The sequence below is a fragment of the Lytechinus pictus genome, chromosome 15 (genome assembly GCF_037042905.1).
Source record: "Lytechinus pictus isolate F3 Inbred chromosome 15, Lp3.0, whole genome shotgun sequence".
Taxonomy (NCBI): Eukaryota; Metazoa; Echinodermata; class Echinoidea; order Temnopleuroida; family Toxopneustidae; genus Lytechinus; species Lytechinus pictus.
Window position 1 is genome coordinate 20602666 of NC_087259.1, and position 26063 is coordinate 20628728.

The 26063-nt window shown below is 36.0% G+C and overlaps 1 protein-coding gene across 1 annotated transcript; it reads left to right on the plus strand.

Moving 5' to 3' along the window:
- Positions 1-1553: 1553 nt before the first annotated feature.
- Positions 1554-26023, plus strand: LOC135156765 (uncharacterized). The gene is made up of 5 exons (XM_064110029.1): positions 1554-1708; positions 3358-3393; positions 4787-4980; positions 8642-8833; positions 19283-26023. Exons 1-5 carry the CDS (start codon positions 1555-1557, stop codon positions 20468-20470), a joined length of 1764 nt encoding a protein of 587 aa, XP_063966099.1. The 5' UTR covers position 1554; the 3' UTR covers positions 20471-26023.
- Positions 26024-26063: the final 40 nt, after the last annotated feature.

Below are 26063 nucleotides of genomic sequence, written 5' to 3' on the forward strand. Positions count from 1 at the left end.
ACATTACAACCTTAAGGGATATAGCTAAACCATAAACAATACTGGAAAATATCTACGAGTGTACACCAATGGGCCCTTGTCTCAGGGCAAGAACCTTTATTAAGCTTAGACTATCCACTTTAATCCTTGAGCCTGGATTAGAGATCCAGTCATTGATCCATCGGACAGGGGTCAAGATAATGATTCATACTTTGAGATTATTTGTGAAGACATTTGATGATGTAGGATCATTGGCCGACTTTACGATACAGTCTCAGATTGACTTTACGATACAGTCACATTAATGAAATGACTTGAAACTGACAGATGGTATGTCATTGGGAATAGCGTTCTTGATTTGGTTGGTCTGGAATCGGTTTCGCCAATGTGACTGTGGCATAAGAGTGATCACCTAGCACTGGCCACACAGAAACGTTGTTAGTGTGCTGTCAGAGCACTGACAGTAGGCCCAGTCATGTCTTTCGTATTGTGATGTCAAACATTGATCCAAGATGAAAATAATGCATTGTTGTGACATGAGGCAATTGCTGCAACATTACCAGGGCCTCTGTTAGTGCATTGTTATGACTAACCTTTATGTGCAACTGGTACTGGTGACTAATCTTATGCACTTGGGTTATTCTAAGGTGACTCCTTGTGAGAGTGTTATGAAAGGTCTTGACTAATATTTTATGTGACAAAGTATGGTTTTTTTCTAACAATTCCTGTAGGAGCTGTGCTTCTCAGCCAATTAGAATCAAGGAAATTTGCCAGGTCTGGCAACTTGTTGGATGAAAACATGTTGATGAAATGCTCCTCTGGGGCGACTTTAGCTGAATAAGCTTATGAATGACCATCACCAGTGATATTTCTTACTGCTGTTCTACCATAGATAACCAACTCATGGAGAAACTTTGCTTGATCTGAAATTTACTTATTGTTCCTAATTAATGTTATGTAATAAAGGAACAAAAACAGCAGAGAAGCATCGTCTTCTCGTTCTCTTCACCATCATCATCATCATCACTACCATCATCATCATCATCAGCACCACTATCATCATCATCTTCTCCATCACCTCTCCATTATCACCAGCACAACCATATCATCATCTTCATCACTATCACCATGTGGGGGCGTCATGGTCTCGTGGTTATGACTCTCGTCTTTCAGTCTGAGGGACGTGGGTTGGATTCCAAGCCATGGAATGTTTTCCTTCAGCAAGAGATTTACCCACTCTGTACTGCACTCGACCCAGGTCAGGTGAATGGGCACCCGGTAGGAAGAAATTCCTTGAATGCTTGAGCGCCCGATCAAGCCGGGGTAATAATAACATTATCATGTTAAGCAGGGCCCGCTGGGAGAACAGTTTTTGGAACTGAAGTGGCAACCGTGGGTAAAATATGACATTATTCTCATTATTATTACCATCATCATCACAACCATCATAACCACCACCACCACTGTCTTATCCACCATCATCATCACTGTCATAACAAATCTCATGCATCTGCAACTTAAGTGTCATCTCAATAATAACTCATTAGACATTCTCTTGCATTCTTTTTATCATCCATGCAGAGCCACGCAATGCGAATTGTCCGGAGTATCGGTCAGGCTTTTGAGGTGTGCCATAAACTGAGTCTCCAGCATGCCCATGCAGCAGCAGATGGTCAAGCTGACGGAGAGAGCGATAAAGTTGGAGATGAAATCCTAGATACGAGAGAAGGTATGAAGATAATGATAATGCAAGTATTAGAAATCAGAGAATACGAATCAAGCAATTTTGGTTATTATTGATTATATTTGTTGTGATATTGAAATGCTTATAACTTAATTATACTTCTTGATAAACTAATACTTTTACGATAGAAATTTCAAGGATTTGAAGTAAATCCAAATCAGCTGTCGATAGTGACCTGTCGAACTATGGATTCAGATTTTAACCCTCGAGATTTGAATTTATATTGTATTAGATTTCAAAAGATGAATGTTTACGATTTAAATCTTAAATCCAGAGTTCCATTTGTTACTATCCACAGTCAATCTTGGTTTGTTTTAAATCCCTGTAAACTTGAATAGAATATAGCGATAATAGTAGGGATTGTTCTTAGTCATTATCATATCGATGGACTGAATGAATAAATTAATTGTAGAAGTGCTATTGGTAATGGCAGTGGTTGTGGAAGTGATATTTTTTGCTGTTGTAGCTATAGTTGTGACTCACATATGTTTGACACTGTATATTAGCTGTCCGTATGCACAACTTGTCCATCTACAAGTAAACGAGCAATATGAGATTATCGATTGTTAAGAAAATATTTCATCAGAAAATATATTTTTTTGTTTTTGAAATATCAGCCCCGTTTCCCTTTAACTTGCTGAACAATAAACTTTACAGACATATTTATGAAAACCCAGATTTTGCTAGCATGCGAATTGTTAAATGGACACAATTTGGCAAACACAGCTATCTAGGGATAGAAGGAAGAACAAGAAGAAACACATTACATTGTTTTTCTGAAAGATGCTGTTAGTCAGTTCATGAATATGATAACAAATAGGTTAATAGATATATAAATATGATAATATATGAAATATAGCAGATTGGAATCATAGAGATTCATTCATGAAAACAGCTGAATATTATAAATGTGTTCAGATTTTTTTTTTTCATATTTGGATATATTGACGAGTTGTACTTTTTTGGCATTTTAATACTACTTGTAAATATCTATTTCTAGCCAGCTAATGCAGAGTATTACTACTGCCAGTTGGTCCTATGTGTTTGTTACGTAGTTTAGGAAACTAATCAGATATTATTATGAGATCATTTGAATTAATCTTATGTCATTCAGGATAACTGTACTGTATCATAGAATGTGAGCTGTATTTCAGAGAGGTATTACTTTTGGATCATGAGGCAATATGTAAGGCAAAATTATGATCAAGTAACTTTTTAAATTTGTATGTTGAGAACCATTCCTCCTCCATAAACATACATCTGATGATATCCATTACTTAGATATAAAAACATTACAAAAAAATACCCCCTTATTTTCAAAATGTTTTAGCAGAATAATTTGGCTGGAATGTTCCTATAGTCATTTACCCAACTTTGTGTAAAAATATGTTTACTTTGTCAAGTCATACATAAGTGAACATGCTAATATTCAAAGCTCTCACTTTGTAATTAGGTTAATTATGTAAATCTATGTCAACAAATTGACAGATACCAATGGCAACAGTCCTTGTTCTTGATAAGACTCTAAGAATTTTATTTATAATTCTGATCATATTATTTGCTGTGAAAAAATGAACATTACTGTAACTAATTTCATAATTTTCTTGCCTGTACTACATGCTTCACTTTTCCAGGTTACTTTGATTATAGGTATTTTGTTTTCAATCCAGGTATGTTTCAAATAATTTTTGTTAGCCAAAACAATATCTGAAAGTATTAATTATTGCCATTAATGGGTGAAGTTTTTGCTGTTTTAACATTCTACGCTCTAAAAAATGCATTATTACCTAATGAAATAAGGGAGTAAGAAAATATTTTTTGTCTTTTCTTTTCTGGAGGATTTCCATCATTTTGCATACACTGAAAATTGATTTTTTTTTTAATTATCATTACTGCCAAATAATGGGTGAAGGTTTTCTTGAATTATCATTTCTCATTCCTAAGAGATTGTGGTTATTCATATACAAGACAGTAATTTATACAATTTTTTCCCTCCAGGTTTGAGGAATTTATTTTGTTCTCTATCTTTCTCCATGACTTTTTGCATCCTCATAAACAGAACGATTGATTTCAAGGTCCACTAATTATCACATACAGTACGAACCTTCTTTTTTTCTTTTTCCAAATTTGACTTAAATGCTAATGGTATCTTTGAGGGGGACAAAAGAAATATATTTTTCATTTACACGCTCCGATAAATTTCTTTTTGTGTATTGCCTGTGGGAGTTTGTCTTTGGAATGGTTTGTTTTTCTTCCTGGCTACGGGACTCTTTCTATATTAAATCAACAGACAAAGAGTTCCCTCTCTCTCTCATCATAAGAGTGAGTCATGAAGGGGGTATTCTCACTGCTAGCAATTTAAAAAATTACAAAGTTTAATATGCACAGTAATGCTAAAAACATTTGGTGTGACATGATGAGTTGTTTGCTGTTCTAACCCTATGGCTGTGGGAATCAAATGTTATTTGAATTCGCAGGGTTTCTTATTTTAATAGGTGAAATGAATTAAATATCCATGAAAATCAAGAAGTGACAATGGATTATTTAATATATGCATTGAATTATTGTTTTGGTGGAAATCATTATTTTAATTTTAATTAATTACTACGATTCGTTTTGATGGTTTTTATTCAATTAATATGTACTTATAGTAATCCCTTAAACATACTCAATGTTCAAACATTTTGACATTTACGGGAAATGTGTCTTAATTGATTTGTAAACAGTGAATTTAAAAAAGAGTGGAGTGCCAAAATTTTTAAGATGTACAGGTATACAAGCTCATAAGTATTCTTTACTCACCAAAATTCAGCATTTCCATTAAGAAGTCCCCCCCCCCTTCCACAAAACAGAGGGGGGAAAATCCTTAAATACCAAAACTGCCTTCAGTCTTCATAGATTCTGCTTATTTGACACTAAATCAGATAAGGAAATAGTAAATTTAAATCATGTATTTGAATATTCAATACATGTAATTTGGAATATTGCTCAAGGAGATTGCTATTCAGTTATCCACAGTTTCAAATTGACCCTATCCCTCTTCAATTTCTTTCCAATCTGCAGTAAGAGGCATAGACGGTGGCAACGAGATGCACTCGACAGGGTCACAGAGGATGCGGGAACGAGATGAGACTGACGGTGTCTCGGTAGAACCAACAACGTTAGAAGGGAGATCATCAAGCAAGAAAAGGTCTCACCTAAACTCATCCATCCACTCGCATAAAGTCAAGACAAACTCGTCCATCCGCTCACATGAAGTAAGATATTTTTCTTTTCTAATTTTTGTGATTGTTCATTGTTTTACCTGACAAGTAGGGAAAAGCATAATTTCTTTAATTTAGCAACCAGGTGGGTGTTTCGTAAAGCTAAGCACGGCTTTACGCATGACTGGCATATATTCTTGGGTGGTAAGTCAGCTACATAGGGATATATCATTGAGCGCAAGAAAGGGTCATCAGTCATGCGTAATCATTCGTTACTTACAAACGGATTCATGAAACACCCACTAGAGCCCCAATCCAATTTTGTCTTTGGTTTCTAGCATTTGGTGATTGATAACAAATGTCAAGTTGTTTGGGGTTCTAGGGAAAAACCCAGTAGCTTGGGAAAGTTGTTACAGAACTTGCCACACTCGGAGGTGCGCTTACCAGCCTTGAACTTTAATGAATTCAGGGCAAGGCCACTTTTCTATAGGCCACACTTCTTTTTATAGTACAAATGATAACATAAAGAGGACTCCGAAATTAATATCGAAGGCCAGCAAGGCATCCAAGGTCATGATTTTTGTGGACTTGGATAAATCTAAGCTCTGAACTTGAAAAAAATAAATAAGTAAATAAAAGCCACTTGCATATTCTTGAAGTTCTAGACACTGATGGTCTTATGTGTAAAGACATTGTGTGTTTAATCTATTGCCCCCAGCAGGGGAAAAATTGCACGGGGGCTAAAGGCCGTTTCTCTCCCGAATCACTCAAAAGAGCCCCTGAAAATAAACAAATGAAATTCCCATTCACTTCAATGTTAAACTTATCGAACGTTGCAGATTTATGCAGTAGGTTGCGAAAAATAGCCCCGGTTAATTAAAAAGTATATACATTTTTGGGGCCTGACCCTGGTATACATAATGTGTACCAAGAGGGGTTTTTTGTATTTATATTATTAGACAGCTCTCTTGCATCCCCATCCCCTCCCACACACACACACAATCACAAAGGATTTGATTACTGAGCTTCCTGAGTGGTTTTTAAAACCAATCACAAGTGCATTACTTGCCTTTTGAACTGTTCCAGACAACATTATTAGATCATGAAGAGTTATCCCAGAGAGGCCCGAACATGGAACCTAAATTGAATTCCATGAGTCAACGCCATGTGTCACTAACATGCTTCTTGCTTTGCTGAAGAGTTGTGGATCTGTCGGAAACAGCGGGCCCTATTCATGATGGCAAAATGGAGCTGGAGATTTATATAATCTTAGGACAACAGACCAAACTCTAACATACTGTTGTTACTTGCAGAGGTTAATACATCAAGACACAAGATACATGAAATATTGAACTCGTGTTTTGGAAAATATCTTTGTGTTTCACCTTCAAGGCGAGGGATATATTATGATGACAAGCCAACCAAATCATCAATTATTTAGTTGATGAAATATTTGTTGATTGAGTCATTATGGATCCTGTTCAGTACATATAGAGTCTAGTTTTACTAAAAAAAACTCTTTAACTTTCACACCTAAAATTTATGCACCTCTCACTTTTCTAAGCACACAGTATTTCTAAATAGAAGCAATACAATTCTTTGATGTTTGATTTCTTTTCATTTATTTCATTGGGCCCTTTGCATAGATCTTACTATTAGTAACTTTGTCATTTGTGGTAACTTACATGTAATTGGATTCCTTGATTTTGATTGGCTGTTGAGCATGTCTACCATGGTAATTACCATTAGAACACAACGTAACCATAATATGCAATGGGCCATGGTAAAGTTTATCTTCTTGTATTTTATTGTCCATGGAGGATAATTAAGTTTTGTCTGTTGGTAAAGGCTCAGTTTCCTGTTATAAAGAGGAAAGAGGTTGATGGTGATGAGGATTCCAGTTTCATGAATAACCCCTTGAGACATCTTAAACATTGGACTGTCAGAATCTTATGAGTCATGAGACCATGTGTCACAAGTATGTTCCTTGATGACTTGTGATCTGCTGGAAATGTGATCCATTTTCTTAAGAGGGGACGTGGTCCTCAAGGTTCTTGGATTCTGATGACTGTTTCCCTGGGGAATCAATGCCAGACACAGTGGCACCTGAACAGTTGGGACTCTGTTTGATCCACAAACCCCTGCCTCCGGTGATGCAAACACCCACTAGGGTTCTCTCAGGATTTGGCACAAAGGTATTTGCCATAGAGAAGGGCATTTGTCCTGTAAGGGAGCCTCGTTCCATCCCAGGGGTGAAATTGTTTTTAGTCACCATTCTAGATGTCTGAAGATGTTTTGCAGCATCCGGAATGTCCTAGGGGTCATCCAGTGTACCTCTTGTTATGAGGGCCTCCGTGTACATGATATGACAGTGTTGTGGACCTGTTGATGGTCTTTTCTTTGAGACCACATCTAATTTGGTCTCAATGTATCACTAAGCATGACAAAAATAGGATAAGATTGGTCAGTGTTTCAATGTGATACTGTTCTTGACATTGTGATTTGGTACATGTTGATGCCATTTTGTGAAGACCACACCTTACTGACCAGACCTTACAAAGTTTACCACTTCAATTTAAGGATCAGAACTTGTCAACATTCTGGAACCATTGTTCAAGGACTTGTTACTAGATTTCCCAAAGGTCACCCCATGGCAGATCTCACTAAACCAGACAAGTCCAAACTGGATTCCAACTTGATTGGGATGGCAAGATACTCTTGGGTGAAATCCAAGTGGCACTTAGCCGAAGCTAGAAGGAGGTATGATGTAAGTGGGCCTCTCCTAGAGAGCGTGGATGTGATCTACATGAATCAGCTCCAAGTGAAAGGAATGAAGAAGGTAACGTTTAAGAAGCTCCAGGGGCTATGCATTTGCAGAGTTAAAGTATTGTTATTGAATCACAGATGCATCTGGTAGAGACTAGATCTGTCCAGTGTAATTCTGGTGAAAGTCTGTCTATGTTCTAAATATCAAAATTGTCAAAAAATCTTCAGGATTCATTTTATTTAGATCAGGGTCCAGGTGCAATGAGAGTTGCGTTTAAAGACAAGTTGTAAATGTCTACTTCTGATTGGTTGAAAATCAATCTGTGTTTGATAGCAACTCTTTCTCCAATTGACCCAGAGTTTTGCTGCACATAGCTTAATAGAATGTACTCTTATTGATTAATTGATAGATGGATCGATTGATTGATTGATTGTACAATTTATTATCAAATTTTCCTCATTTGTATTCTGCCTTTGGGTTGCTTAAACCTTCTTTGTTTGTTGCCACTCGGCTCTTGAAGTCACACTTATTTTTTGTAAACAGCTTCAAAGTCCTTGTAACACAACTTAACATTAGATTTTATGATTGGTTGACTGCACAAGTGATTGGTTGAATGTTTCTTTGATATGTGCAACATGTTCAACTATAAGATATTACAAGCCTGAAATTTTAGGTCCAGGTCACTTTTCCATGAAGGATGCATTGAATGGAAAAAGTAGCAAAGAGTGAAAAAGTTCTCCAAGGCCAATTAATATGAGCAGAATCATTATAAGTCATCAAGGCATCCAGGAATAATTCAAGCCTTGTATTAATCAATCTTTTTGTAAATTTCCAGGGCCCAGATGTGAAAACAGTCGGATGTCAAAAAAGAACTGCAGAGCAATTTTCATTTCAATATATTTGGGGGTAAGATATAGTAAAACTACTTTTTATGTAATTCTCTTTCAGAGTGTCCAACAAAACACATCTATCCTGACTCCTGATGAGCCCAGTATGCCCTCACTCAGTCTATACCATCAAAGGCAGCTTCTTCAGCAGCAATTGCAGCAGCAGGAGGCACAGACCCAGGTGGCCCTGGCTCAGGTGCAGCTCCTCAAGGATCAGCTTGCTGCAGAAACTACAGCCAGGCTAGAAGCACAGGTGAGCATTAAACCATCGAGACACGTTAGTAACATATTTACGGTTGGCTGAAGTTTGGTAGGTTACAAAGTATGAAAGGTTAGTATCGGTGGTCTTGACTGAGTCAGCTTGCTGCAGAGGCCACAACAACCAGAGAAGACCTACAGGTAAGCTTGACAGGAAATGCTTCATGAGATACATGGGTTATTACACTCAGGCAGAGTCATATATGGGAATTAGAGACCACTATTAGAGGCTCTGACTAAGGACATCGAGGACTGCGGGTGATCCTTGGGGATTAGCCAGCAGAGTCCGCAGAAAGGCTTTGCAAGCTTAATCTGGAGATTCCCAATTAAACTTGAGGATTTGTAGAAAAGAAACCACCTTCTCCGTCAATGACCTCTTGTGCCCTTTATTCATTGTCTTTGTTAGGTAAGTTATCTATAGACACCTTTGTGGAAGTTGTGTCTATTGGCATTTTCTGAAGGTGGGGCTTCACTTGGGCTTTCTCAATTTCTGTTGTTCTGTGTAAGAGAAAAAAAAATTAGAAGGGGTAAAGAGCTGATTGGGATTCAGGCTTTATATTTCAATATTTTTAGAGAAAAGTCATTTTACAAAAGGGCCCATTTTTTAAATTATATGTATACAGTCCAACCTCTCTTATCCGGCCTCCCCTTTTTCGGATCTCTCTATTATCCGGACGCACACTTGCCGAGATGTTTTTTTTTTTTCAATTCTATCTAGTACATGAAGAAATGAGATTTCAATCTAAACTCAATCCTATACACAAACTCACTTTGATTACATATATTTTCCAATATAGTCTACATACAACAACATTATTTTTCATGAAAATATCTCACCCAAATCACCGAAAGGACAATTTTCCAGTAAATCAGGGTGCAGCGCAAACATTTCATCACGTTCTCTTTTTGTTTCCTGGGAATAACAACACATATAGCTAACGCTAGGCCTCAATACGGCCATCAATCATGTTTGAGCCTACAGTCAGTATAACGATGGCTGACATAGCAAAGCTGCGATACCTGCTGCGATGATCTAATTGTAAAACTTTGTTTCATAGAGTCATTCTCTTTCTTTTGAGGTATGCTCGATGTATACCTCAATCATCTTCGCAGGTAAATTATCCATCAGTTTTGGCCATCGATCAATTTCATTTCCATAAAAATACTGTATATAATTTGTACTGACACTGCAGTGAATACTGTCTGTACGTGCGCCGACTACAATAGATAACGTGTAGCTACCGCCGTTGGGGAGCTGAGGCAGCAGCTGCATGTATTTAATATTGGGTCTCCCAGATCCGGATAAATCCCTTATCCGGATTGGTGCTGGTCCCAACGTGTCCGGATAAGAGAGGTCGGACTGTATATATAAATATTAAAAAATATATTTGAAATATGAAATCATATGTAAAATTACATACATTGCAGGACAAAAAATGAAAATGGCTTAATAATATACAATGCCAGTCAAAGGGGCATTGTGGCCAATCAGTTGGACCATGGCCATGGATTACTTTAAGCCCTAGTGGTTCCTTCTACAGGCTTCAACCAAAGTTTTGTTAGGCAAGTCATATGTAGAATAAATGAAAATATTCATAATATTTTAATAGTATACGTTCATATATGAATAGCATAATGTTATAATAATGTGAATAAGGAGCATCATTTCATGAGTTTTTGTGTGCTTCCAAACAACATTAGATATCATTCAGCTTGAGCTCAAGAAGCTACCATATACCCAATTATTTCATTTTAAGCGAATGCAGCACAATGTGGATGAAGTTTTTGCTGAAAGGATAGATCTGAGCTGTAGTTTTGTCTTTTTTTCAGATTGAAAAAAAACCAAGCCTTGGTATTTCTTGGTTCAAAACCGATTTGTTGCAATTCTGCCCATGGGCAAATCATGGATTCTTTGATTACATAGTTCATTTAGTTGATTGTCTACATGCTCTCTGTCTCACACACACGCCACTGTGCCTCCTCGACATATGAAACTAAAATAGGAACAATATCAAAAGACCCTGGGAACCACTTCAAAAAGCAACTAGTGAGGGCGCTGTTCACTTTCTAATTCACTCTTGACCTATTGTCAATAAAAGTCATCAACAGATTGGTTTGTGAAATACCCCCCCCCCTAGATTTAGCATGTTTGCAATAGCTGTAATGTATTGATGATGAAAGCAGTTGGGTGTTTCAGAAAGCTGTTCATAAGATTAAACTAGTAATCCTTTCGTGTGGTAAATGATACACACCAGGGCCTCGTCTTACAAAGAGTTATGAATGATCTGATCAATCTCAAGTATATGGAAATCCATCAATGTCAGAATTTTTCTTTTGGAAATTTGCTCAATGTCCTTTGAAAACAAAGAGAAGCATACTGAATCGTCCAGAAAACAGTGAATGTATGAATTTACATCATTTCTAGAAAATATTTTGAACAAGCATGTATTTTAGATGTTGACTTTGCTGGCTTTTCATAGTTGCGATTGATCAGATCAATTGTAACTCTTTGTAAGACGGGCCCCAGATTCCATTGGTGTTGATTTAGTTCCTAAGAGAGGGTCACCAGTCTTTCATAAAGTCACTCATAACTTAAAAAGAGCAGAAGGAAAGACCCACCTGAGCTGGTATTGTTTCATGCCCTCTTGGAGGCCTTGAGATAAATCCTCAAGTATCAACCTACACCCCAAGGGACTGCTTTCTTGAAGATCATTTCAATTGTTCTTGATGTAGTGAATATGATGATGAAACTGAAACCAAATCAATACACCAGAGTTTATGAAAATAGAAATTCATATCTACTGCACTTGTTCTGCAAGTTTGTTAGAATTTGTTTTTCTCTTTATGAAATATCTGCAATATTGGACCAAATTCTTAATGCATTGTCATGCATATGTACATTCATGGGTGTAGAACAACTTCAGAGGCATGAAGATTAACCTGTTGACTACTGAATTCTGTAATTTCCATAGACCTTGTCCAGGGACTATTCAGTTCCAACAGGCCTTGGATTAATTCTAGGGTTTAACATTGTACAAATTTGTCAGTATGCCTTTGATACAAAGATCTGCTAAATTACTAAATATTCCTTCGTAGAGATTTACCTGAATTTCAGTTGAGACATGCCAGAATGCATGTACAGGGTGGTACATAAAATACATACATCCTCAAATATAACATGTAACTGTCTGTACAGAATGGAACTATTCAGTTACAGTCACATTCTTCCCCAAATGAACTTGTTTGATGCAAGCGTATCCTCTCATAAATATTTCTAGACCATCAGGATTATGTGCATGAACGATGCAGGAACATTTTCTGGCCGATATCCATTCTAATGATAACATTGCTTCTTTAAAATGATTATGAAGAAATAACATGGCTACGTCTTTATACCTTGATTTTGATAGAGTAGATTAAGTAATTCAACTACTTCAAACCTAACAAAACAAGTCTGAAAACATATGAAGCCTTGATATGAACGCAGGAAACCAAACAACAATATTTCCAGCTAATCAGTTGTGCACACGTAGGATCTTCATAACTAGGGAATTTTATTCAAATGCAAGGTTTATTTAACATGCCTCCTTTCTTTTTATTGAGATACCCTGTACTGGAGGATGTCTGAAGGAGATGTAGGTTCCCTTTAAGCATGTATGTAGAGAATTAGAACCAGCTGCTGTTGGACCTAGTCCAACTTATGGTCCAGGTTGACGTATATCCTGCTATAAAAGTTAGTCCCTGACCACTTCATTTTTTAGTGCTTGCTCATTTCAGTTAACCCACTGAAAACAAAATTTCTCCAGTGACCGAAATTGTTTTAACAAGAACTACCAAACTCCAGTAAAGCAAAGTTTCTACTTACAGGTGCTAATTGGAACAGATTGCTTTTTTTTTATTTACAAAAATACCAGCATTTTCTTTTTAGGACATTTTGAAAACAATTATGTCCTTACAGATAGTAGACATGATTATACTTGTTGAAATTTTGAAAATGTCAATTTCATTTTGAAAAAGCAATGATTTTCCATTTCTAATTTTCTTCCAATCTCAGTATTGCAAATCTTATTGTAGCATTTGTTTAAATATTATAAGAAATAATAAATTCCCCTCTTTAACCTGTATACCATGAATGACTTGTGGTTCCTCGAAATTATAGAGTCAGATAGAATGATTGACATGGGCCCTGTGTCTTACAAAGAGTTGCAATTGATGTAATCAGTATCTTCTATGGAAAGCCATATATGTCCTTTTTTTTTTCTTTCATTTAGTAGGTATATGAAGTGGTCCTTCTTAGACCTTAACATGTATGCAGACTGACAAAATCTATTACATTATTTCCAATGATATACAATCGGTCGGTTTTTAGATGGATTTGTTAGTGTGACTGGCTGAAGCAAAAGGAGCATGACCAAAGTAATAACATGAGTGTTAATCATATGAATTGACCACTCTGAATGAATTCATTATTGTACAGTCCATAAGGGTGTTGTTGGCTTTCCATAGTTGCCGATGATTGGATCAACACAAAGCTTTGTAGAATGGAACCCGAAGCGGTTCACTTGAATGTATTTTATTTCTCAGCATGTAAGTCTAGTAGGAGTTATTGCATAATAAAACTCTTTACCACTGGTTGATATAGAGTTCCGCTGGAAAGGATATAACCACAAAGTCACCATGATTAATTAGGATTTCCAGTGTAGAAAATAGAATTGGTTTTTCACAGCTATCGGCTCAGTGGTGACCAATGTCATAGAATATTTGGTCACAGGAATAATGCATGCTAGTTTTGACATTATGCCTTTTAGAACATAGATTAATAAAATTGATATGAAGATTGGAAAATTGTAAATTCAGTTTACAAAGAAAGCTAAATGAATTGATATAAATATAAGATACCTTCTGTACATGATGTTGATGCTCTAATGATAATAATAATGATAATAATAACATTTGTACATGTACAGCACTTTATAAAATGTTTCTCAGCGCTGCATACCATTACCCCAGCTTGACCATGGCTTCCATAATTGGATGCTCAAGTATTCAAGGAATTTCTTCCTACAGGGCACCAATTTTGTACTCCTGGGTGGATAGTGGCATATGTAGAGAAATGCCTTGCCATAACACACGAGTGTTGTGGTGGGATTTGAACCTAGGACCTTAGGATACAAAGTCCAGACACTTATCCACTGAGCCACATCACATGTTCTAGTATTTTTACTCTCTTACTCCAGGAAAGGGGATTCAAGCTTTCAATGTCATATTTTCAGCTTCATTCTTGGTGATGAATTGTTAACCTGGAGATTAAGATGTGCCTAACTTATATTTCTACAAAGAACAATACCTCTGCCTTTAAGACGCCTACAAGACATGGCTGAGTTTGTAATCATAAGAAAGTCAGGAAGGGGGTAGGAGGAAGTTAGTCAGAATTGTTAGGGGGCTGGGAAGGGGGAGACCATCTCAAGGCCTGGGCCGAGACTCCCAGTAAGCCTCACACTCCTACGATGATATGATGGCCGTGAGACACACTCACAACGGAGGCGGGGAATGTTGAATTTCTCAGAACGAGGGTATCAATATCTCGTTTCCGCTCCCTAACATTTCAATGTTCAAGTTTCGGTGAGGGGGCAGGATCCTGGGCAGGTAATAAGGACGGCTCGTTCAAGAGATTTCCTTGATTCCGTCAGAACTTAAGTAGGATTTGGGTTTTTAATTAAGTGCATTTTATGATTGATTTAGTGCATTTCAAGTGCCTGGAGATTATCGTAACCTCTTTTGACATTTGCAAGAGATTATGAAAGTGCATACTCATGTACAATTTTTTCAACATTGGATATAGCGTACAGGAATTCATGATATCTCATCGAAGTCGGCAGTTACTTTTAAAACACTTTTATATTATGTTAGAGACAAATTAAGAAATGGAAAGTTCAGAATGAAGTTTCTTGTTTTACCTTCTTTAGTTGAATATTAAATTATTGAGTGTCAATTTTTGTTCATTGAACAGGAGACATAAATTCTTGATATAACATCACTCAGTCTGCATTTGTACAATTGTTTATCTAGATTCTTGCTTACTTGAGAGCGTAGGAGTAGGGCCAGGATCCAGGGTCCTTGGTATACATATAGGTCAAAAAATATGTTACATAATATCCTTATGCATGTACATGTATGTACTGATTACTTTAATTAATTTTTCAGATAATACAATTCTCCAACAATTAAATAATAGCAGCACAAGTAGATTTAAGGCAAACAATTTGAGACCAAATCAACAAGTTTTTTTCCCCCTATCTAAATATCACTGTAACAACAAATATAATTATTCTGATAATATTTTGAAATAGATCCAAATGCCAGTTTGAAAAGGAAGTTATGATTCAATCTTGTAATAAAAAGTTTAACTAGACAAGATTTCCATGGTAATTATCATAATCATAGGTTTTTTTCTCGCCTGCATAGCAGAGCGAGACTATAGGCGCCGCTTTTCCGACGGCGGCGGCGGCGTCAACATCAAATCTTAACCTAAGGTTAAGTTTTTGAAATGACATCATAACTTAGAAAGAATATGGACCTAGTTCATGAAACTTGGACATAAGGTTAATCAAGTATTACTGAACATCCTGCCTGAGTTTCAGGTCACATGACTAAGGTCAAAGGTCATTTAGGGTCAATGAACTTAGACCATGTTGGGAGAATTATTTTCAAAATCTTAACCAAAGGTTAAGTTTTTGAAATGACATCATAACTTAGAAAGTATATGGACCTAGTTCATGAAACTTGGGCATAAGGTTAATAAAGTATTAGTGAACATCCTGCTCGAGTTTCAGGTCACATGACCAAGGTCAAAGGTCATTTAGGGTCAATGAACTTTGGTCAAGTTGGGGGTATTTGTTGAATTACTATCATAACTTTGAAAATTTATGGATCTAGTTCATGAAACTTGGACATAAGGTTAATCAAGTATTAGTGAACATCCTTCCTGAGTTTCAGGTCACATGACCAAGGTCAATGGTCATTTAGGGTCAATGAACTTTGGCCAAGTTGGGGGTATTTGTTGAATTACCTTCATAACTTTGAAAATTTATGGATCTAGTTCATGAAACCTGGACATTAGGTTAATCAAGTACCACTGGATATCCTGTGCGAGTTTCAGGTCACATGACCATGGTCAATGGTCATTTAAGGTCAATGAACTTTGGCCGTGTTGGGGGTCTTTGTTAAATTACCATCCTAACTCTGAAGGTTTATGGATCTAGTTCATCAAACTTGGGATATAAGAGTAATCAAGTATTACTGAACATCCCCTGTGAGTTTCAGGTCACAAAACCAAGGTCAAAGGTCAGTTAAGGTCAATAAACTTAGGCCATGTTGGGGTAATTGTTGAATTGCCATCATAACTTTGAAAGTTTATGGATAGAGTGAATGAAATGTGGACATGGGTGTAGTTGACAAGTCTTAAGTCACCGTTCAAATGTCATCTATGGTCAATGAACGTGGTATTACGTCATTATATGAATGGTGTTTTTGTGAATGATTATCTTACAGTAGTTTTGAAAGTTAGCACTGCTGCTATATTAAATCGCGTAATGCAGGCGAGACTGCCAGAGGCGTTCCACTTGTTATAAAATGGGCTTAAGGGATGAGAGTTGAACCAAGTATTAAAGTTATAAAAAATATAATGAAACACTGAGAGCATTATTTCTATTAAATCCACATCCAGATGACACATTTAGATATCTTCATATTCACCTTAAAAAAATGCCAGAAACCAACAGAAAATTGACTTTAACAGGTTGGATACGTTGCAAACAGATATTTTTTATTATATTCCCATTGGGAGAGACATTTTAAAATGGCCTTTAAAAGAATTCAATTCAGTTCAATTCATTTTCATTTCGATCAGTGAAAAATCAATTGTTTATAAATGTATTTGATATAAGGAATAAAATATTTAGAAGGGCGCAACTGCTCTGAAATTGCAGAATGACATTCATGACATCAATCAAAGCATTAGCAATGACTGTGGCTCCTTGAGCTTCATGTGAAGGTCTTCTCGTTGAACTTGTCATCACGAAGGCTTGCTAGAAGGTGCGTGTTGATCTCCTCCATTGTTCTTGCCCATGAAGATCTTCATGTTCAGGATTTGCTTTAGTTTGTCATCAGATCTTTTGATCAACCCCAAAATCAGTGTGGAAAATATGGATTTTATAAGTTAGTTGTCCTCTTTTGGCAATGATATAGTTAGCTTGTCGCATATGATTTTGTCATTTAAAGCCTGTCTATAGTGTGAACAATATAAATTATTCGTGTGACTTATATCTAGCAAACCATTTTTATAAAAATTAGCACTGGAGCCAATTAATCTCTGTATGAAGAATAACAGAGTCCAATAAACTGGTTAGTAACCTCATACATTACTAAATGAGTGGCTGTTGGGGAACTGTAGATAAATTGGAATTACATAAATCATGTTGATTAGTAAATAAGAAAAAAAAATATTCTAGAAAATTATAGTACCTACACTGTATTGGATCTCTTTGCCCTATTTGTTTTAATCCAGCCTTGATGAAGGCACAAAATAAAGTAATTTATACAGTTCATGATAGCATGTATGTACATTTATTAGATATTGAATAACCTGATGACAACATATAGTGAGAGTAAATTTTATGGTTACGAAGAGACTTGTGATGAATAAGCAAATACAAGAAGAATGAAGTGATGCTTGTAATAAAATTACAGAAAATATGTATTATTTTACAAATATATATTCTTGAAACCCTTTTAGCAGATGATATACAAAAAGATGAACCATTTATTGTGATAATCATTAAATTGCAGTAATAAGCATTGCATCCCGGAGAAATCCAATAAATCATCAAAATGTATGGATTCTTAATGCTTGGTGTTCCTCCAAGAATTGTCTTTCCGTTGTGACCTTGTCTAATGCCATTGCATCAAGGGGATGAGCTTCCTGTCTTCTAAGAGATTTACAGGGGCACCTTCTGTCTTGCCTTCCTGGATTATCCTGGGGGTTACCTAAACCAAACAATACCCTGACGCAGTAGCTTGTAACAATGTGCCTAGATTCCGGAGCTTATTACAAGGCCTGTCAGTGACGGTAGCTTGTAACAAGGCTCCAACCACTCATGATATTAAAGGTGATAATCAAGCTGTGATTAAGTAATTTCCTTTCAGAAGAAATTGACTTTCATTGTTATGTATTTCTGTCGACTGACTATATCAAGTGAAATCAGAATAGCCTGTAAATCTTTATAAAAAAAAACTCATTAGAACCATACATTGGATTCAATGCAAAGTATAGACATCATCAGGGATGCCACTCTTTAGACTTAAGACTAAATTCAGACATTTTAAACCTATTTTCAGCCATAGAAAACAGATCTTGTGTGTACAAGATGGCTCATTCAAATTTATTTTCAATTTTAAGTGACATCCCTGCATCATACGCAACTGTACTTGAAATGACCCTAACCCATCTCCTTGCACGGAATCCATCCGAGAAAACAAGAAGTGATGACATGACACCCCCACTGGATTGTGTCTGTGTCTGGGGGGGAATGATGATGGGGTTGGGATCGGAGGGGTTAAGGAGTGCCTTGAGTCACCGAGGAAGGGGGAAGGATGTGGTGAATCAGACAAGTCAAAATAGAAGACGTCATGTCCTGCCGTCGGATGAAGATGGTACTCCTCATAACACACAGATACCGTGTTAAGATCCATTTATCGCAAAATATTAAGGGAAACACGGCGAAATTTATGTATAGATTTTTCACTTTCAACTGTCGGATATCATCAGCATATCTAGGGAAGCCAAGATGATCTCTCCCCCCCCCCCCCTGTTAGCAGTGATTTATATTATTTTTAAGTAGTTATGATAGTCATCTAGTCTTGACTCGCTGTGGAATAAAACCTGGATTCACCTGGGAATTACCTATCATCTTGAATTGTCAAAATCTGTAAAGTGTGTGTTGTCTCTTGTAGACTTTCCTTTTTATTCATGAGCAATATGAAGGAAAAATTAATGTCTTGATTTGAAAGGTAGTACCAACTAATTGAAAGAGAAATAGTATAAAAATAGAATATATCAGTGAGAGCATTCGTAAGAATTATACGCACAAGGTACCTTTGGCCAGTTCCAGCATGCCCGATGGCATTTGAACTGCTCCTTTAATAGGTAAAGTTCATATCTCACTGCGGCATTATGAAGGGGTTGAAATCTCTGTAGTAAGGTACATGCCCGCAAATTTGGTGATTTCCTAAGGCGGATGATACCTTATGATGCTGAAAATTGGCAAATATGTCATGCTTTGTTCTCTACTTCTTGTGTGAAATATTTTTACAAATAATTTCTGTATAAAATTTAGAAAGGCTCTGTTCAAACACCTCTTTTTTTTCCTTCTCTCTCATTCTGCAGACGAGGGTCCATCAGCTTCTCTTGTACAACCGAGATCTTCTGAACCATCAGCAGGAGTTGGTGGCACACATACAGGACATGGAGTCCAAGTTCCATGGCTCGATGTCCCACAGTCCTGGAAACCCTTTCACCATCCCTCCACCCCTGCCATTGGGGGCTGACTATGGTCTCTCACCGCACGGTCTTGTCCTACCAGAGTTCCCAGCCATGGAAGATACGCTCTTTAACGGGGGCATGGACCACAGCCAGGCCGTCTATGAGAACGCAAACTTTGGGCGTGGCATGGGGGTCGGGATGGCACCCATGAATATCTCCACAGAGGCGATGCCAACCATGCAAGGGGCACAGAGCGTCAGCAGCATGAGCGATAGCAACAATGAGCTCAACAACGACGGACAGGAGAACCACCAGGAAGACTTCACTGCGTCCATCGATGAAGAGGGTACAGTCATGAACCTCAAGAAGTTGAACATTTCGGAAGATAATGCAGGCAGTAGAATGTCGCAGGGTGCAAACCTTGATACGTCAAGTTCAAGTATCCCCTATGCCGGGTACGTGGATTCAAGACAGTGTGAAACAAATGGTAATGGGGATATACGCATCATCGTCCCTGCTCCTATGCAGGATGCGACGGCCAATCCTCTTGCCCTTGGGCACAACCAGGCAGAAGTAAAAGCCACCAATAACCAGCATAATTCATCCAGGAAAAGGTCCGCACCATCGCATCGGGGCTCGCTCCCCGTCGAGATGAGTGCCACGCCCCCATCCTACGAAATGGCGGTGGAGCTCACATCTAATTCCGCCCCACCAACCCCTCAACCCCAGCTGGACGATAGCCTCTCCAACGCCGTCGAACCCATCGACAAGCCGTTCAAGCGGAAGTCGACGTCATCGCGGGACTCGAGAGAGAGCTACCAAGCGCGGGGCAGCGTCCACAGCATTGAGGCGATGAAGGAGGCTAAGCGATCGGGTAGCATCGAAGAAGAGGACATGTCCACCACACCTGATTCCAGTCTCCAATCACCCCAGACTCCCCAATCCCCTCAGTCAGACCTAGCCATCCCGGACACCAAGCTACACATTAGCTTCAGTGATGATGAGAATACAGAGAACTCTGAAGACTCTGGGGTTCCTAGACCTCCAAGGGCTTTAGAATCAATGACCTTTGAAGAAATCGAATCCCTATAGAAATTTTTAATCAAGTTTTGATGATTGGCACTTGCCAATGTCAACCCTTTTTTATAGGCCCATGTAGTAGCTTGTGTATAAATGCTATTAAATTGTAAATCCTGTATCTAAAGACCAAATTAAATGTCTGTATACATGTATTTTGTATGAAAGATGAAATGATTCATACATAGCTTGTCATAAGATGTATTATGTATAAATTGAGACTTGATGCTGACATGGTAAATGCTATGTTCTCTTTCACATTTTTATGTTACAGGTAGTTTTAGAACTCCGTTTTCAGAATTTCCATAAAAAGATAGCTAGTTCCAAATTGTTCCATGGGTATTCTGTTCATCTCCATCATGAATGTTGTGATTTTTAAAAGGCAATAGGAAAAAAATAATCATGAAATATATTAACTGTTTGAACATGATGAATGATTTTATGTCATTAAGTTTAGTACATTATTATTTCTGGTGCTTAGATTTATTTTGCATATTTATTTGGGGTGTATTGCCTGACATATTAACTTATTGGATCTGTTTGTACTCCAACTCAGTTACAATATTTGTTGACTCAGGCCAACAAGTCATGTACAAAGATCCTAACATTGTGTATGACATTGCACATATAAATAGCAGATAAAGGTAATTGATTTTTATGAAATATTTTATTTATTTTCAATGATAGTAGATCAGCATGCATTCACATAGACCATGCATCGTTCTTTTTTATATAGAAATACTTATGTTCATCATACCAGACAATAAATATAGGCTGAAATACTTCACATAGTCACTAAAATAGTCACAGATTTTTCTCTTTTTTTTGCTAATTGAGAGGTTGTCATTATTCTGTTGTTGTGTGTAACATGATTTTGACACTGGCTAGAGGCGGAAGAGGAAACTCGTAATTTACACTAAAGGTCATCTCTCAATGATTGATCATTAAATTGGCAATTCTAATGAATTTAGATGCATATTTCATAACTTGACCTTTCTAACGATCAAACCTCCAGCAATGCTTGATCATGTTTCATTGGTTATAGTTGCTATGTTATTTCTGTATTTTCTATGGTAACCTCAATGATATTTTTCCTTTTTTTTACAATCAGGATTGCATGGGTAATATGTTCATATAGAGAGCTATATTGCACTTGTATTATATTGTATATATGGACACGCATCCTAACATTGTTTTAATAAACTGTATTTGACAAAGGAAATTAATTGTGTAAATTGATGTGATACCTAGAAAGGTTGTACAGAAGAAAATCTCTTTATGTGTGCACTGCTTCCAGTATGAAATTCATAAAAATTATGTGAATATTATGAACATGGCAGATTTATACATTAGCACTTTGTTTTCAGCCTAAAAATGTCAGCTTGTATCCTGTGTCTGCCAATGCCAGTGATATGCTAGATCTATATATATATTTGTGATGAAAGAGCATTCTAATTAATTATAACAGGCGTATATGTATGTACATTGTATTCAAATTTATTTTTGCAGGCATATTATTATATTAGAAGATATTGAGGAGCATTTTCGAGATATATATAATTTCTTTGGATTGTATTCATATTGGTGTGTATCATTCCACTATTGTTTCTGCATAAGAAATGAGGACATACAGGGGAAGTTGAGTCATTCCTTATCTTTTACAGGGCGTGTAAAAACAGAAAACCCAATTTATATGTACTTTTGTTTAGGAAAATATTAAATCGATAAGAATGACAATTACATCTCTCATACAACTTAGTACCATTTGAATGATAACTTGATTAGGTTTCTACGGCCATATTGTACATCATTGTTGTAAGAAAGGAGTTCAGACTAATGGCTGTATCATTCCCACATGACAATCAAATAGGCAGAATTGTTTGCTTTAAATAATAAACATGGAGAAATTCCATTTTACCACATGACAATAAAAATGTTGAAAAACTTCATCAATATCACTTCTCAAGGATGTTTTATGTGTTTAAAATGAAATTTTTCATTTTATTTAAAGCAAACAAAATTTTGGTAACAACAGAGAAACAAATTACAACCCAAGACAACTGCTAAGATTTTTAATTTTTTTCTTTTTTTTAAATCTTGTATCATCATTTTTTTCCCATTTCATAGTATGCAAATGAACCAATGACAATTTCTCATGATTATTTCAAAAGATGTATATTGTAGAAACCCATCTAGGTCTCATTCAAATGGTAATTAGAAATATATTTTAAAGCAATTTCTTTTTATTTATTGAAACTGATTATTTTTTTCTAATAAAAATGTATTAAATGTTAGTTTTCATTTACACATATTTTGATGAACCCTGTAGTATTCATCATTTTAGTGTTTCTGATGCATGGGCTAGAATATGAAACAATCATTTTTATGAGTGATTCTTTGCATCATGTATAAAATGTATCCTGTGCTTGATATGTTTCAATTTCTTTTACATTCCTTGGGGGAATATTGATGATTTTCAAACACAATCAATTTTATCTGCAATGTACCTTCTACCATATATTAGGTTAAGATTATTTAAAGTTTACATTAATTTTGTTTGAAACAAAGTAAGAATTTGCCAAATCATAAACCTTATAATTACATAGTGAAAAGATAACCCATATATTGAATTTAAAGGAAGATATCATTGAGTGTTTGTAGCATGTAGATATATCACATGTAGAATAATAATTTCCCCTGACTTAATCAAACAACAGTACAGGTGTAACATACCCTTTTAATGATAATAATAATAATGATAAAAGTAAATAGTAGTAAGATCTCACATTTATGAATTCCTTCCTACAGCATGCTTATATTGTAGCTTCATGATTCAATCTTCATTTCAAAAGTAAGATAAAAACTTCATACAAAGTAACATTGAAGTGTGAGTTGATACAAAAGTAATAACAAATTGTAAAAAAAAAATATATATATTGTAAGCAAAATGCTTTAAGGAGTGTCCCTATGCCTATTGACTATCTTCTGAAAATTACATTTGATGATCAAGCCTAGCATGAGTTGAGTACACATTAAAGGCACAAATTTTTTACTTTTCAAAAGTCACCACGTTCATCTTTGGCTAATCTATTAGAAAATATGTGTGAGGTTTTTTTTTCTTTTGCCTATAGTATGGTATGAACTAATTCTCTTGTGATTTTTGCTAAGTAACAATATTATGTCTTTAAAACCAAAACATGCCTGCTCTTACCATGGACCTAGGTCCATGCTCTTACAGATCACCATTACAATTCCATCCCACTCTCATTTGGTATTCAGTTCATGAATTTGGCTATTTTATCTTTAATTTGAGACATCTCTTGAGGATACAGATTTTTAAGTCTTATTTGGCAGGTATATTTTTATTATGCAAACATTCCTGGCCATGCAGGAGTAAAATGGTCCAATTTAGTGCAAAATCAATTGCACACTATTTTACAAGCAGTGAGAAGTCACATTGCTCCTTTATTCAAGTGTTGGTTTTATTGTAGTTCGGTGAATTAAAATGCCATGTTTTATGTTATTTTGATGTTGTTTCATTTCTTAGCCAAGCAAAATGTTTAGTAAAGTTTTACTTGTCTAAACATTCAATTGAATACCACTCCATGGTATTATGAAACTCTAGCTTGGAGATAGATTACACTGCCATTCAAATTAGCATTCGCAAAACAAGGAAATGTGAATTTAGTCATGAACATTCAAATTTCACCTCAGAAAAAAAGTTTGTATTTCATAAGAGTATGATTGTATTCAAAGTCGAAGAATCTAAGAGGCTAGTTCAATTCATTAATGTAAAACAAGTTTTTCAATTTTAACAATTTTTATTTATTCATCAAGTCATTTTGTAATCAAGACAAAATTTAAATCTTGTTACATTATCATGGTTACTGTCAACTTTTAGTGAAACAGACGCAGTCTTTTGGTGCATACTACACTGGCATTTTTGAAAAGAAATACATTTTTTAATGATATTTGTAATATTTTTATTATATTATCTTAAGTGAAAATATTCTCCTTTTTTAATTATCATGCACTGCCAAATTCATCCAAAATTTATTTGACAATCTGTGATCTATAAGGATTCCATTGGGTAAATTTGATACCTGAGTTTTTAAACAACAGTAAGATAACATTATAATTTATGTATTTATTATACAGTAATCATATTTATTTCATGTTGTCACAGAAGATTAAGTGCCCCTTCCCCCCCAAAAAAGTGATGAACAAGTCAACACTAATCGTGATACAAGGAGAATATTGAATGGTGTTGACAATTGGGCAAACAGTAAAAGAAAGTCAACAGACAATGATATGACAGCAATAATGGTATATATTGACAAACCTGGCAAGAAATTTATAAAGCTGGTGGAATTGTAGTCGGGTTCCTTTTCATGCGTGATACTATTAGAAACCGGTGGATGTTTCATAAAGCTGTACGTAAGTTATGAGTGACTTTACAAACAACTGGTGACCCTTTCTTAGGGACTACATCAACACCAATTAAAAAATATGATGGGTATCATTTACCACAAGAAAGGATCACCAGGTCATAAAGTACATGTAGCTCATGACTTACGAACAGTTATACGAAACACCCACCTGGATGCAAAGAACATGCAAGCTTTATAAGCAGTTCAGCCCATTATAGTCAGGCTTTGGTAAAGCAGTTTGATATGTATACCCTAGTATTAACACTACGAGATTCAAGTGTGCTTTGGATTATCAGCTAATGCCATGTGTACATGTATTTATGTCATTGGAATTATGTTTCTTTACCCATTTGTACATCTTTATTTTTCTCAATTTTGGCAAACAATTTCTTTATACAATCATTGACCTAATCTATCTACACTCATTGTTCTCTCCAATTTTTTTCAGTTCACTTGCTAGGAGAGTTGACTTACACACACTCTGCATATATCAGGGATTCTATATCAGGCAATCATCTCATAATTTTTGTTTTAAAGTAGTAGTATATATCTTTTTGTTTAAGAAGAAAGTATGTAATTACTTAATTTGCTACTTTTCCCAGTTGCCCTGGGCCACCATCATTACTTCATTATATGAAGCAAAGGCAAAATAGAGGGTCTCTGTTATATAGCGATGCAACAAGAAAAAGTACCACTAATACGTCATTAAGATGGGGGCCAAGTTGTTATCTTTCAATTTATATCCCTCTTGAGTTATTATTTCTGAACTATTATTCACTCCCCTAATTTGCATACAAACTTAACATTAACATTATGCGGTAGAATTATATGTTCTCACTTTACATTGAAATGTATTCTTAATAATGTTTTAGATGTTTGTATTGTATTTATCATGTGGCAATCCTTAAATGGTGATAATCATTGATGTTTCGATTATATGTCGCTTATTAATTCACCATGGTGATAATGTTCTGCCAAAAAATTATTCGTAGCTCTCTGTAATATGTCCCCTGTTTGACTATGAAATCACACTGCATTTTGAATGAATTTGTTATCTGTATGTGTGAGCATGCCAGCTGTGCTGTATTTTGAAAATAAGTATCTAGAAATTGAATAAACATTTGCCATTCTACTTTAATGATATTGTTTCCTTTGATTGTATATTTTGGTGATTGAAA

Bases quoted from the DNA above. Each gene is read 5' to 3' on its own strand.
- LOC135156765 (XM_064110029.1), top strand. From the start codon at position 1,555: ATGCAGAGCCACGCAATGCGAATTGTCCGGAGTATCGGTCAGGCTTTT. The intron at 1,709-3,357 runs GTATGAAGATAA...TCACTTTTCCAG, and splicing joins AATCCTAGATACGAGAGAAG to GTTACTTTGATTATAGGTAT. The intron at 4,981-8,641 runs GTAAGATATTTT...ATTCTCTTTCAG, and splicing joins CGTCCATCCGCTCACATGAA to AGTGTCCAACAAAACACATC.